At 49.2% G+C, this 13,091-nt stretch overlaps 1 protein-coding gene across 1 annotated transcript; it reads left to right on the forward strand.

Moving 5' to 3' along the window:
- Positions 1-503: 503 nt before the first annotated feature.
- C16H9orf152 (chromosome 16 C9orf152 homolog) lies at positions 504-7,582 on the forward strand. Its single transcript, XM_043927833.1, has 2 exons — positions 504-1,151; positions 5,800-7,582. Exons 1-2 carry the CDS (start codon positions 959-961, stop codon positions 6,309-6,311), a joined length of 705 nt encoding a protein of 234 aa, XP_043783768.1. The 5' UTR covers positions 504-958; the 3' UTR covers positions 6,312-7,582.
- Positions 7,583-13,091: the final 5,509 nt, after the last annotated feature.

A 13,091-nucleotide genomic window follows, 5' to 3' on the forward strand; every position in this document is an offset into this window, starting at 1 on the left:
GCAGATACTTTGGGTAACTATGTTAGGAGAATATAGAAAGCTAATCAGCCAAATGGAGCCCAGGGTAGATCGAAGCTGATGTGTGTGAGAGAGAGAGACAGAGTTTAGGATTCAAACCGGATGTAGGCATGGCGGGGCTGCCAAGCAGAGGGGGAGGGTGCACCCAGTTGTGGGTAAAACAAACACCAACCTGGCTGGTTGGGAAATGCTGAGACCACAGAGGCTACACTGAATGTCAAAGGGGTGGGGCTGGCTGGAGGCCACGGCTCGCTGGGGCTGGGCTTTCTCCTGAGTTGCACACCGTGGGGGTGAGTGGAGGTCTCAGGGTACCTTTGCTGGTGGGTCGGTCTCCCTCTGCCCAATGCCGGTGCATATCCCCTGGGCACCAGCTCCTTCACCAACTACCAACCAAACTGGCAGGTTTGCTGACAAGCATCCGCGGTCCAGTCCGAGAAGCGTGAGCCAAGTTGGGCACTTGGCCTCCACAGCACTAGCTCCAGCTCTGCCAGGAAACAGGAGGAGTCACGGTAGCTCCTGGATTCTGCACTTTAGGATCAAGCAGTGAAAGACCTGGAGTAGGACATCCCTTGGACCCTAAAAGGATCTGAGCAGCTGGGCTTGTCTTTCGCTCTTTCCCCAGCTCCTCAGTTCCTCACTTTTATTCACTCCCTGCCCTCCAGTCCTCACGCTTCTCCCCCATCCATCTGCTGTCACCTTCTTCCTCCATTCTATATCCCCTCTTTGGACCCCCTCCTTCCCTCTCCCTCAATTTCCCTCTTGGAGCCCCACCCCAGACTTTTCCCTTCTCCTTACCGCCCCTTTCCAGCGCATCTCCCCTCCTCCATTTCTCTCTCCCCTACCTGGTTCTCCACGGGATCTGGCTACCTTCCTCCTCACTTCCGAGCCCCACCACCCCCTGGGCCCCGCCCATCCGTGTTTGCTGTCCTCCCGGATCCGGATGAAGGGGTGGCCCTGCCCGTGCCCCGCCCTGCCCCACTTCTGGCAGCTGGGGTCTTGCTACATGGCCCAGGGCTCCGGGCCTCGGGCCCCCCCGAAAGGGCCCCTGCTTAACATCCAGCTCCTGCGAGCCCAGTATGAAGGCCTGAGACGGAAGCAGAGGGCCCAGGCCCACGTCGTGGTGCTCCCGAAAGGTAGGGCTGGGCAGCTGCTGGGGGCAGAGGCAGGGAGGACCTGGCTGTGGGCAGAACGGGTGGCAAAGCTGTGGGCAGCGCAGGGCCAGGCCTCTGCGGGCCCTCCCGGTGGACAAAAGCAGGGAGGCAGGGTCAGAACAGAGGGGCTGGTGTGGGTGCCAGCTGAGCCAGGGGGCTCCCGCAGGGGGCTGGCAGGCAGCATGCCACCATTCCTGGACTCTGCTCTTAGATTCTGATCTTGCTGAACTGGTCTGCCTGGTGAGCCGGGCTTGGCCCTCCCGCTAGGCCACGTGGAGAGATGGGAGCTGTGCTTCCTAGCTGGGTCTCACTCGAGCACCTCCTGCAAACCAGGGAAATGGGCTCTGGAGACAGAACACGTGATATTTCCAACAGCTTGGGCGCCGGCCAGAGGAAAGACGGCTCAGGGACCCAGGAGGCACCCAGGCTCACCCACCAGCCGGAGAAGCCTTGAGATATAGAAGCCCCTCCTTCAGGGGAGAAGCCTCCCTTCCATTAGGAACTCAACTTTATTCCAGGAGGAAGTTAGGAGCACAAGACTCAAATCTCAGCCCCTCATCCTCTAAACCCAGAGGAACAAGTCAAGAAAAGTAGGAAGACCCTCTGAAAAGTATAGTCTGTGCCCAGGGAATTTCTGTGGTTGTTTTCATCGTTCACACTCCCTGGGAACACACCCAGGCTGGGCTGGGAGGGAATCAGGGGCCAGAGGGACCTCACTGCCTGGGAAGTGACAGGAAGTGTGTTGCCACAGGCTAAAAGCGCCCCTCTCGCGCGACTTGGGCCAACCAGCGGGATCTGTCTGCACTGACCTGGCACAGCCAAACAGCACCCCCATCTCTGCAGGGCAGAGCTGATAGTTCCCTAAAGCTTTCCCATCCTCAAGGGTGTTTATTCATTCAGCCACTCAACATTCATTCATTTAACCCATATCAAGTGAAAGCAGGTTTAACACACCTGTGATTCAGACTCACAAAACTATGTGATGCGCATGTCCCAAAGACATCACAAACTCAGCACAGCGCATAGGTTTACCACCCCTGCCCCAACCTTCCCTGCTGGCCCTTTCTCCTGCATCCTGTAACTCAGAGCTCCTGCCTCCATCATCACCATGTGATGAGTTACATGTCACGAGTTACGACGGGTTAAGGCAAGGGGTAGTGCTCGGTCACTGCTTCCCCAGGGATGGTTTCTGACCCGCAGGCTCGGTCAGGACCTTTCGGGGTTCATCTTTCACAGCGGTCTGCGAGTTCACATTCCCGCTCTAACTGAGAAACAGTGAGCTGTCTGATGGGACGCCCCCGTACTTGGTCTCTGGAGGACAGCCTGAGCCTCAGCTTTGCCGCCGACTTGCTCCGTGCGGCTTTGAACAAATCCTATAAATTCCTCTGTGACTCAGTTTCCTCATCTGTCAACCAGGAATAACTATAGTCCCCAGAGTATAAGATCATGGTGGGAACGAAATAAATGACTATGGATAAAGCTCCTTGGGACTTTCTGTGCTGATCGGCTAAGGACCAGGTCATAGGTCACACGAGACTGAGTTGGAAGGATACTTGAAGAACTTGGACTGGGTGTGAGGAGTAAGGTGTTCCCCAGGGAGAAACCAGAGTCCGATTACAAACTGTGAACGTGTGAGCTTCACAGTCGTGTCCGACTCTGCAATTCCATGGACTGCAGCCTGCCAGGCTCCTCTGCCCATGGAATTCTTCAGTCAACAGTCCTGGAGTGGGCTGCCATTCCCTTCTCCAGGGGGTCTTCTGACCCAGGGATTGAAACAGAGTCCCCCGCATCGCAGGCAGATTCCCTGGGGGCTCAAACAGTAGAGAGTCTGAGCAACTAACATGTTCACTTTCAGATTATAAAAATGAAATGAAAAAATGATGGTAGGGGCAAGAAAACAATTCTGCCTGCACATTAGCAATAAGGTGGATGGTGATACCACCCAGTGAGATAGGGAATATAGGAGAAAATATTTCTGATAGGGAGAGATAAATTTGTGAATATGCTACATTTGAGGACTTCCCTGGTGGTCCAGTGGCTATGCCTCCTAACACCAGAAGCCTGGGTTCAATCCCTCATCAGGGAAATACAGCCTACATGCCATAACTAAAAATCCTGCATGCTACAGCTAAAGATTCCATGTGCCACAACAAGGACCCAGCACGACCCAAATAACATTTTTTAAACACACTGCATTTGAGGGAATTATCTGTAAAACTTCCAACCAGCCTGCATCTCAGGAGAGTAATTTGGGCTGGAGATATAGGTTTGGGGTCATCAACAAATTGTTGAAGTCACAGGCATGGATAAAATTGTGGGGGGACCAATGCATAAACTGTTAAGAGGCTGGGAGGACAATTAGAGGTACAGAACGCTAAAGTATTGAAGGCACAAGCAGAAGAAGAAAAGTCAGAGAAGACAGCAGTCAAAATGTCAGCAGATGAACAACAGCCTGAAAAAGGAAGGAAATTCACACATGCGGGATCTTGGATGAACCCAGATGAATCTTGAGGACATTACGCTAGGCAAAATAAGCCAGTCATAAAAAGTCAGTAGATCATGAGTAATCATCTATTCAAATGAGGTACATGGAGTGGTCAAACTCAGAGACAGTTAAGTAGAAGGTTGCCAGGGTGGGGGTGGAAGAGATGAAGAATTGTTGTTTAATGGGTATAGTGTCAGTCTGGAAAGATGAAAAAGTTCTTGAGATCAGTTGTACAACCACGTGACTGGACTTAACACTATTGAACTGTACACTTCAAAATGGCTAAAGGTGGTAAATTTTATGTTGCATGGGCCTTGCCACAATTCATTTTTCTTAAATGGAGGAGAAAACCAGGAGATGTTAATGCCATGAAGCCAAGCAAGTAGAGGGAATTTAGAAGACAGGGATCTTCTGTGTCCAGCACATCTGAGACCCAGGAGGACAGAGTGGTCGTTAAGACTGGCTCCCTCTAAAACTAGATTTCAGCACCTCAAGACACAGAGTTGTATCCGGAGGGGCAGGTATTCTGGGAGCTTATTAATGGAAGGAAGGCTCTGGAATTAGCTTTCCTCTTAACATTATGGAATGTACGCAGGTTCTAGAAATGGCAGGTGTTTTGGATTCCTAGCACTGGAGTTCAAGGGCTCCTCCCAGCTTTACTCCTTCAACACCATCTCTCTACTCCCACTGTGGACGTTGTTACCTACAGGACCTTCCGCAGTGACAGATATCAGAATGCTCAAGGGAGCTCTGCCAACATTTCAGAGGCAATTCCAGGCTTGTCACAGGCCTCCTTTCTGTAGGAAAATGACATTCAGTCATCCCTCCAACCCTCACCACCACCAAGAGTTGACCAGAAACTACCATGTTCCACAAGATGGTAAAAAGATGCCCCTGAGAAGGAACAGAGGCATCAGCCCACCTACTCATCCCTGAAGCCAGGGCAGGAAAGCAGACGGTGCTACCAACGTGTTTCCAAGACAGTGGCCATGAGATAAAAGATAAAGACCAGTCCTCCGAAAGGAGCTGCTTCAAACACAGCCCCTCCTCCTCTGCCTTGGATGCTAAACCCATCATTAGAATCCCATAACACAAAAGAATAACCCCTTTCCAATGTCCAGAGTACATGAATCACACCTGTGGGTGGACATGTGTGTGCCCTTGCTCCTGGTTCCTCTCTGCCTCAAATGTGAGTTTCCCAGCTCTCCCTAGGACTCACTCCCTCACTGCAAAGACTGAAGTCTATTATTAAACTCTCTCATTCTTGAATTTTTTTCCACAGCACTGCTTACCATTGGAATTGTTATTACCATGTTTGTTTGCTTATTCCTTTTCTATTTCATTGTTTATTCCAGGACTTGGGAATACAGTAATGAACACTGAGACAAAAACTACCCCGTTATGATGTGGTCTGCTGCTGCTAAGTCACTTCAGTCGTGTCCGACTCTTTGTGACCCTATAGACAGCAGCCCACCAGGCTCCCCCGTCCCTGGGATTCTCCAGGCAAGAACACTGGAGTGGGTTGCCATTTCCTTCTCCAATGCATGAAAGTGAAAAGTGAAAGTGAAGTCGCTCAGTCGTGTCTGACTCTTAGAGACCCCATGGACTGCAGCCCACCAGGCTCCTCCGTCCATGGGACTTTCCAGGCAAGAGTACTGGAGTGGGATGCCATTGCCTTCTCCGTATGATGTGGTCTAGTGGAGTAGAAAGTGAAAGGGTTCAATCCCTGGGTTGGGAAGATCCCCTGGAGAAGGGAATGGCAACCCACTTCAGTATTTTTGCCTGGGAAATCCCAACACAGAGGAGCCTGGTGGGCTACGGTCCATGGGGTCACAAAGAGTCAGACACGACTCTGCAACTAACACTTTCACTTTCTACTTCACTAGACCATATCATGAAGGGGTATATTTTGTCTCAAGACCTCAAATAAATAATGCCTGGCACGCTATAAGCACTTAATAATGGAATGAATGAATACTGTTCGTGAATGGGTGTGTGTTAAGAGAGAGTGCAGGGCACTGGGTATCTGGCCTCCTTGATGTACTGGGCATGGCCTTTCTCAGCTTCAAAGCTCTGAGAACCCCCCAAACAAGGGCTGCCCCTGCCCCTTCCAGCGGTGACCCTGTTGGTGCCTTGCTTTCTCAGGAGGGAACCTGCCCACCCCAGCCGAGTCCATGGTCAGTGCTGTTTGGATTAACATGGAGAGAAGGCATTCCTTGACCCCAGAAGAGGCAGCTCCTGAGGCAGAGGAGACGCTGGAGGAGGATGACAGGGGCTGTCTCCAGACCCCCGAGTCTCCCTGGCACACGCACCTAGAGATGCACCGCCTGGTCCAAACCTTCCACCCGGGAACCAGTCTTCACGTAAAGCACAAGGACAAGTTCACGGGGTCTGGGCAAAGGCTCCCAGGCTTGTTTGAAGACACGCAGATGACTCAGCAAGAAACCACCAGCCCAGGACCAGCCCAGCCTGAGTGCCAAGCAGACAAGTCACAGACAAAGGCGGTGGGATCTGGCTTCCACGTGGGCACTCAGGGCCCTACTGCCATAAAAAGGTCACACCGGACTGGAAAACCAGTTCACTATCCATTTCCCCAGAGGAAAACTCCCAGGATCTCCCAGGCCGCCCGGAACTTGGGCTTATATGGTCCAGCCTGAAGCTCTCTACTCAGAGGTCTCAACTGTGAGGCCATGTATGGCCTCATCAAGGAACCTGGGAGGCAGAGACACAACTAAGGCCTGGAGCTGTGAGCAGAGCTGAATGACATCATTGTAGGTCAGACTGTGGGAAACGAACTTCACAGCGGGCCCAGGGTCTTGTGCCTCAAAAAAAAAGAAAGACTGCCCAGACCAGACTGCTCACAGCTCAGGGGGAACGAGTGCTGTTCCATCAACACAGCCCCATTCTGCTCACATAAGGCGACAGTGCTGTGGACATTGGCTCGGTCCCTGGATCTAGAGAATTCTGAAACATAAAACAGAGACCCTAGTGGGTGGAAGCCTCAGCAGTGCCCTGGAGTCAACAGCATGGGCAACCATGTTTTCAGTAACTTCTGGGACTTTCTCACATGTTCTGGAGAAGAGGAGCTCTGAGAACTGCCTCCTTCTGGTTGCTATGCCTGGAGGCCAGCACACTAAGTCACTCCCTTCATTCATAGTGACCACAGCATTTCTGCCCCCGCCTCGCAGAGTATAGTCACCCTGGGTAAAAAGGGTCAAAACGATGCTACCTACTGTTCTGTGTGTTGAAGGGTCTTTAGGAAGAGTTGGTCATCTCTCCCCTCTCACTGAGACTGTACATTCCAGCCTCATTATAGATTTCCTTTTACCTTTCTCCCTCCATCCTTCCCTTCCTTCCTTCTTTCCTATTTGACTTCTCTGTCCTTCCCTTCCTCAATCTCTCTCTCTCCAAATTAAACATTGCCCATCACTGAAGATATATACTAACAGAAGCCTCGGAGAAGAAAACAAAGAAACGTTCCTGCTTGGAAAGTATATGTTCCTCAAAAACGGCTCCCTTTTCAGCCACATTTGAATCATTGAGATCCTTCCTGGTATATTTTAAACCAAAGTGAAATAATACTGTTACTTGGTTATTGGGGAAGAAAGTATCTTACCTGGTTAACTTTAATCAATACACTTAAACACACCTAGGGTGACTTTTCCTCATGCTAGATTCTCTCTCTGTAAAGTTTTACCCACATCTTCCTTTTTTCCCAATGGTGATTCAGTCTTGCCCACCCACATGGAGAGTTGTTAGCTAGGAGTGTCATTTTCTCTCAAAAACACGTATGTGCCTTCTCCTTGAACCACCCAGAAACTCCCTCCAACTTGGGGATTCATTTTGATTCCTTTTGTGAATAATTAATGAGTCAGTTGTTAATTTTTTACAGTCTAATAAAAAACAAGACATTTTGCTGAAAACGAAACAACTTTATCCTTTGCTTTTATTTTAAAGAGGCTTCCCACGAGTCAGTCCTCTTTCTACCATAGTAATCAGGATAGGATATGTTTTGCTGAGTAACAAACAAGCTCCAAATCTCACCATAGAAGCTTATTTTTGTTCACTCATAGACATCTCACTGTGGATTTGGGCGAACTTCCAGCCCAGCTCTCCTACAAGTACTCCTAATAATTCAAGCTTCTTCAATCTTATGGCACCACCCTATTAACACTGGTTTCCCTAATTACTGTAGCAGGAGAAGAAAGTGCATTAAGAGTCACAAAGCAACTCTCAAACCACTTTGCTTATGTTTCATTGTCCAAAACAAGTAACACAGACATATTTCCACTTCATGGGTATAAGGAAGTGCAGTCATTCCATGTGCCCACAAGGAGAGAAAGAATGGAAATATGGATGAGCAAAAGGAAATATGGATGAACAAAAGTAATGACTAACACTGGTAGAGAGGGGCTAGGTCACAATATTGCTGCTGCTAAATCACTTCAGTCGTGTCCGACTCTGTGCGACCCCATAGACGGCAGCCCACCAGGCTCCCCCATCCATGGGATTTTCCGGGCAAGAGTACTGGAGTGGGGTGCCAATGCCTTCTCCAAGGTCACAATATTAGGTTCAATCAATTATTCTGAGTATAGTAAGTAGCTGTTAAGGGATTTACAAATGAGACTAAAATGATTTGACCTGCAGTTTAACCAGATGACTCTGGTTGTTCGTGGAGAATGAACTGATGGTCATGCTAAAGAGCAATGCCAGGGGAAAAAATGACCGGGGCAAGTTCAGTGGGAAAGACACTGTTAGGTAAAGCATGAGTGGGAGCAGAGAAAGGAAAGAAAAGTAGACACATATGACATAAATATATTTTGGAGATAGAATCAACAGGATTTACTGAAGAAAAATTATAAGTTAAAATTGAAGGATACTGAGTTTGAGATGCTCAGAGACACACAAACATCAAATAGGCAAGTATTTAAATGGAACTCGGGTTCTGGGCTAGACGTAAGAACTGAAGTGTCATGAGTATGTAGAGGTACTTAGAATTGGAAAGGTACACCTATGCAGAGTGTAGAGAGAAGACAGGGTCCAGAATGAGGTCCAGAATGAAAACTCCCAATTTGCTTAGTTGAAAAATCTCTAAGGGTTTTTCCAGTCCTTACTCAGAAGTGGGGTAGAGGAGGAGACAGTGAAGAGAAGTGACCAGGAGAGAAGGGGGCTCCTGGATATGGAGTCTCAGACCTCAGAGGCAAGAGATAGAACAAGATTTTGCACGGCTCACTGCAAACCTCCAAATGCCCACTTGCTAGAGTCCACACTCTTCCTCTGTCTGCTTTAAGAGGTCAGAGTCCAAGAAGCATCGCCGGATGTTAGCAAGTTCAAGCCAGAGCCAACTGATGTCCACCAAGGCTGACAGCATCTTTGCCCCAGAGGCATGGCCTTCTCCTGGGATGGGGTCATTCTTGTGCCTGGGGAGGAGTTGAGGATTAAGTGTTCCCGTGGTAAAGCTTGAAGGGAGAGGGGCAAGAGGAAGGCTGGCTTTGAATCCTTCCACTCTTTCCCACAAGGCTGCTTCTGCCAGGAGCATTAGACCAGAACAATCTTTGTTGCTCAATTATAGGCACACCACTTCTCCTAACCCACAGGAGAAACTCCACTGCAAGCCGCCCCTGTAATTGCATCAGAGGTCCACATCTCTTTGTCCCTCCATGGCCAGGGTCTCATCTGCCCTCTGCTGGCCCACTTAGGCTCGTAGACACAGAAGAGGTATTCTCTGCACCTAGATGCTGTAACCATCCTCACACCTTATCCCCCGGAGGTTCATACTGACTTTCTCCCTCTGAGGTCTCTCCCCTTCTCTCGGGGCAAGCCTCCCTGCTGAGCAATCATCCAGTTGGGGAATAATGTGTCACCCCGCCCCCTTTCTTGCAAATACTAACCTAAAAAGAAAAAAAACCTCTCTGAACTTCCAGCCTCTCTCTCTCTCTTGTGCTCACTTCCAGGGATAGGGAAGAGGGAATGGCCTTTATACAAGGAAATGTAAACCCACTCCAGTATTCTTGCCTGGAGAATCCCACAGATGGAGGAGCCTGGCGGGCTACAGTCCATGGGGTCGCAAAGGGTCCGACAGGACTGAGCAACTTCACTTTCACTTTCAAATACTGAATGTCCTGAAAAGGTCGACACAGCAGGACACTAGTTAAAAATGCTAAGCACAGATTTTCATCACTAGTACACTATTGCAATAAGGGACTGAAAGCTTCCATTTGTACACCAAAGACTGAGTGTTTTAAGGGGGAGAATGAGGAAGTAGGGAGGTGGGTAAGTAGGGATCCAGTGGTCAGGAAAATGAAAAAACTACAGAAAGGAGAAGTGTAGGATTGGTCCATATAAAACCCATCTGGGTCTGCTAACTGGCACCTACCAAAATTAGGTTGCTATGGGCTTCCCAGGTGGAACAGTAGTAAAGAACCCGCTTGCCAATGCAGTGAGACATAAGAGACTTGGGTTCGAGCCCTGGATGGGGAAGATCCCCCTGGAGGAGGGCATGGCAACCCACTCCAGTATTCTTGCCTGGAGAATCCCATGGACAGAGAAGCCTGACCTGCTACGGTCCATGGGGTCGCAAAGAGTTGGACACAACTGTGGTGACTTAGCAGGCAGGCACCCATCCTCCCACAGAGATCAGGAGACAAGGACCCTGTTTTCCTCCAGGTGTTGGCTGTAACAAAATAGTAAAATAAATTCTTTTGGCGTCATTGTAATTTCTCAGGCAGGCATTTTAAGGGGGGCTTGGGTCCCTGAGGATGCTGCCTTAGAGAACATGTTCACATTGGCTCAAGTCTTCAAAGGCCAAAGCTGAGGGCCAGTCAGACAGAAAGGACTCAGAGGAGCCTAGCTAGGGTTTGGTCAAGGAAAGAATCTTTGTCAGTTCTCAAGGACAGCCTCCTGCAGTCTCAGATCCCTGAAGAAAAAGGGTCATGCCCAGTCCATCAAAATATTAAGAGCATCTGTCACCCAGGGCTGGGCTTCTCAAATGTGGGCAGGCATCAGAATCACCTGGACGGCTTGTTCAACCACTGATGGCTGATCCCCACCCCATCACTCTCTCAAGCAGCAGCTGTGAACGGGCGGGGCAAGAATCTGCATTTCTAACAAGGTCTCTGTTGATGCTCATACTGGGAAACACATTTTGGAAACCACTGCTCCTGGGACTACGGCTGACCTACAGACCTGGCAATCCTTAACACGCGGGGGTTCTGTGTGCCTTTTGTTTTCAGCTGTGGATTACAGACACCACTGGGCGGGGGAAAAAGGACGATTCCATGGGCACCACGACTCTCCTATTGCAGCAGCTGTTCAACAGGGCAGCCCCTGGCCCCACCCCACCTCCTGGCTGTATCAGACTGAGGGGGGCTGTGAGCAGATGTGGGACGCTGTCGCCACCCTCTGTGTCTCGACTGAGATGACTGTTTCTTCTTAGTAGGAAATTAATTCTGCAGTAGACCCCTAGGCGGCTACGCACACACAGAACCCTAGGTGGAAGGGAGAATTTACCTCCAGAAGCTGAGTTGTTGACTGGGCACACACACACACAAAAATACCCAAATCCCCAGCCATTTCCTAAGTCCAGAACTTCCCGGGCATCTGGATTCCAGGCAAACTCACAAGAAGTACAGCGTCCTGTCCACGGCCCCCTCCCTATGCACTCAGGCTCCCCCAGGGAGGTGCCTCCAGCACTCTTGCTGCCGTGGCTCACACCAATTTAAGAAAAAGGCTTTCTTCCACAGCCCTGCTCCCTCATAAACTAGGGCTTTGTTATATTACTACTGACCAGGAGAGTTTTGTAGAAACTAATGCCTGTAGCTGGCGATTTTTATTTTGGCCAGTCAAAAATTATTGTTATTTCACAAACATTTTGCGGGTTATTACATTCAATTGTTGCTTTTGAACTGTGGTGTTGGAGAAGACTCTTGAGAGTCCCTTGGACTGCAAGGAGATCCAACCAGTCCATCCTAAAGGAGCTCAGTCCTGGGTGTTCATTGGAAGGACTGATGTTGAAGCTGAAACTCCAATACTTCGGCCACCTCATGCGAAGAGCTGAGTTATTTGAAAAGACCCTGATGTTGGGAAAGATTGAAGGCAGGAGGAGAAGGGGACGACAGAGGATGAGATGCTTGGATGGCATCACCGACTCAATGGACATGAGTTTGGGTAGACTCCGGGGGTTGGTGGTGGACTAGGAGGCCTGGCGTGCTGCAGTCCATGGGGTCACAAAGAGTCAGACATGATTGAGCAACTAAACTGAACCAACTGAGCTGAACATTCAATTGTTACACCTGACACATCTATAAATTCTTCTCCAGCACTGGGAGTTTCATCTTCACTTTCTACATCAAATCAGTCACTAAGGCTTTCTGTCTTCTTATTGATCTAATATTCACACTGTCTGAATCAGAACTATATTCTGAAGAACTCTCATCTTCTGAGACACTAAGCCTCTATGTCAATCAGAGAAAGTATCTGCTTAAAATTCACTAAAAATTCTTCACTCACAATCTCACGATGCATCACTTTTGAAAATTTTACGGTAATAAACTTGCATTGAAAATATACACGCGGCTGGAACAAAAACCTAACGGCGCAAGGTGTGAATGATAATGACAATCCTAAATTGTATAAGTGAACCCTTGATCAAGCTTAAGCTCTAACGACTTCACACGGTGGTGGTAATTGGATCGCTCTCTAGAAACATATTAATACGTCTCTGGTCAATAATGTGTTAGCACCTCTGTGTGTGTATATGGTGAAGGGGTTCCCCCACAGTGGCTGATGGAGGAGGCTGGTGGGGACGATGGAAGGAAGGGTGCTGAGAGTCCAGTTCCTCCCGTCCTTGGGAGCTAGAGTCAAATGCTCCCTCTGAATGTCACACCCTCCACCACGTGTCCCACTGTCTGCGAGAAACAGTGCCCCAGAGAGGCAGCACATGACCAGTATCTAATACTTCGTGCCTGGTCTCTTTTTTTTTACCTTATATATTATTTTTGGGGGGGAAAATGATTTTAAACTTGATTTTCTTGGGTTTTGAGAGAGGCATTCAAACAATTCTTTTGGCTTTCTGGAAATATTAGAAATATTCTGTGGTGCTACCTCTAGGATCAGGTCCTTCCTGAGGGAATCTTTCTTCTTTGGGGTGACTATCCTGTTTAAGATCTCTGCATCCCAGAAAAACCATATATTAAACACATATATGTGGAATCTATATATGTGAGAAATGTACAGATGAACCCATTTCGAGCGCAGGAATAGAGATGCAGATGTATAGAGGGAACATGTGGACGCAGGGCAGGGGAAGGGGAGGGTGGGGAGAACTGGGAGCAGGACTGACATGCGTGCACGACCGTGTGTAAAAGAGAACGCTAGTGGGAAGCTGCTACCAGCACGGGAAGCTCAGCTCGGTGCTCTGTGATGATCTAGAGGGGTGG

Source organism: Cervus elaphus, chromosome 16 (genome assembly GCF_910594005.1).
Source record: "Cervus elaphus chromosome 16, mCerEla1.1, whole genome shotgun sequence".
Taxonomy (NCBI): domain Eukaryota; kingdom Metazoa; phylum Chordata; class Mammalia; order Artiodactyla; family Cervidae; genus Cervus; species Cervus elaphus.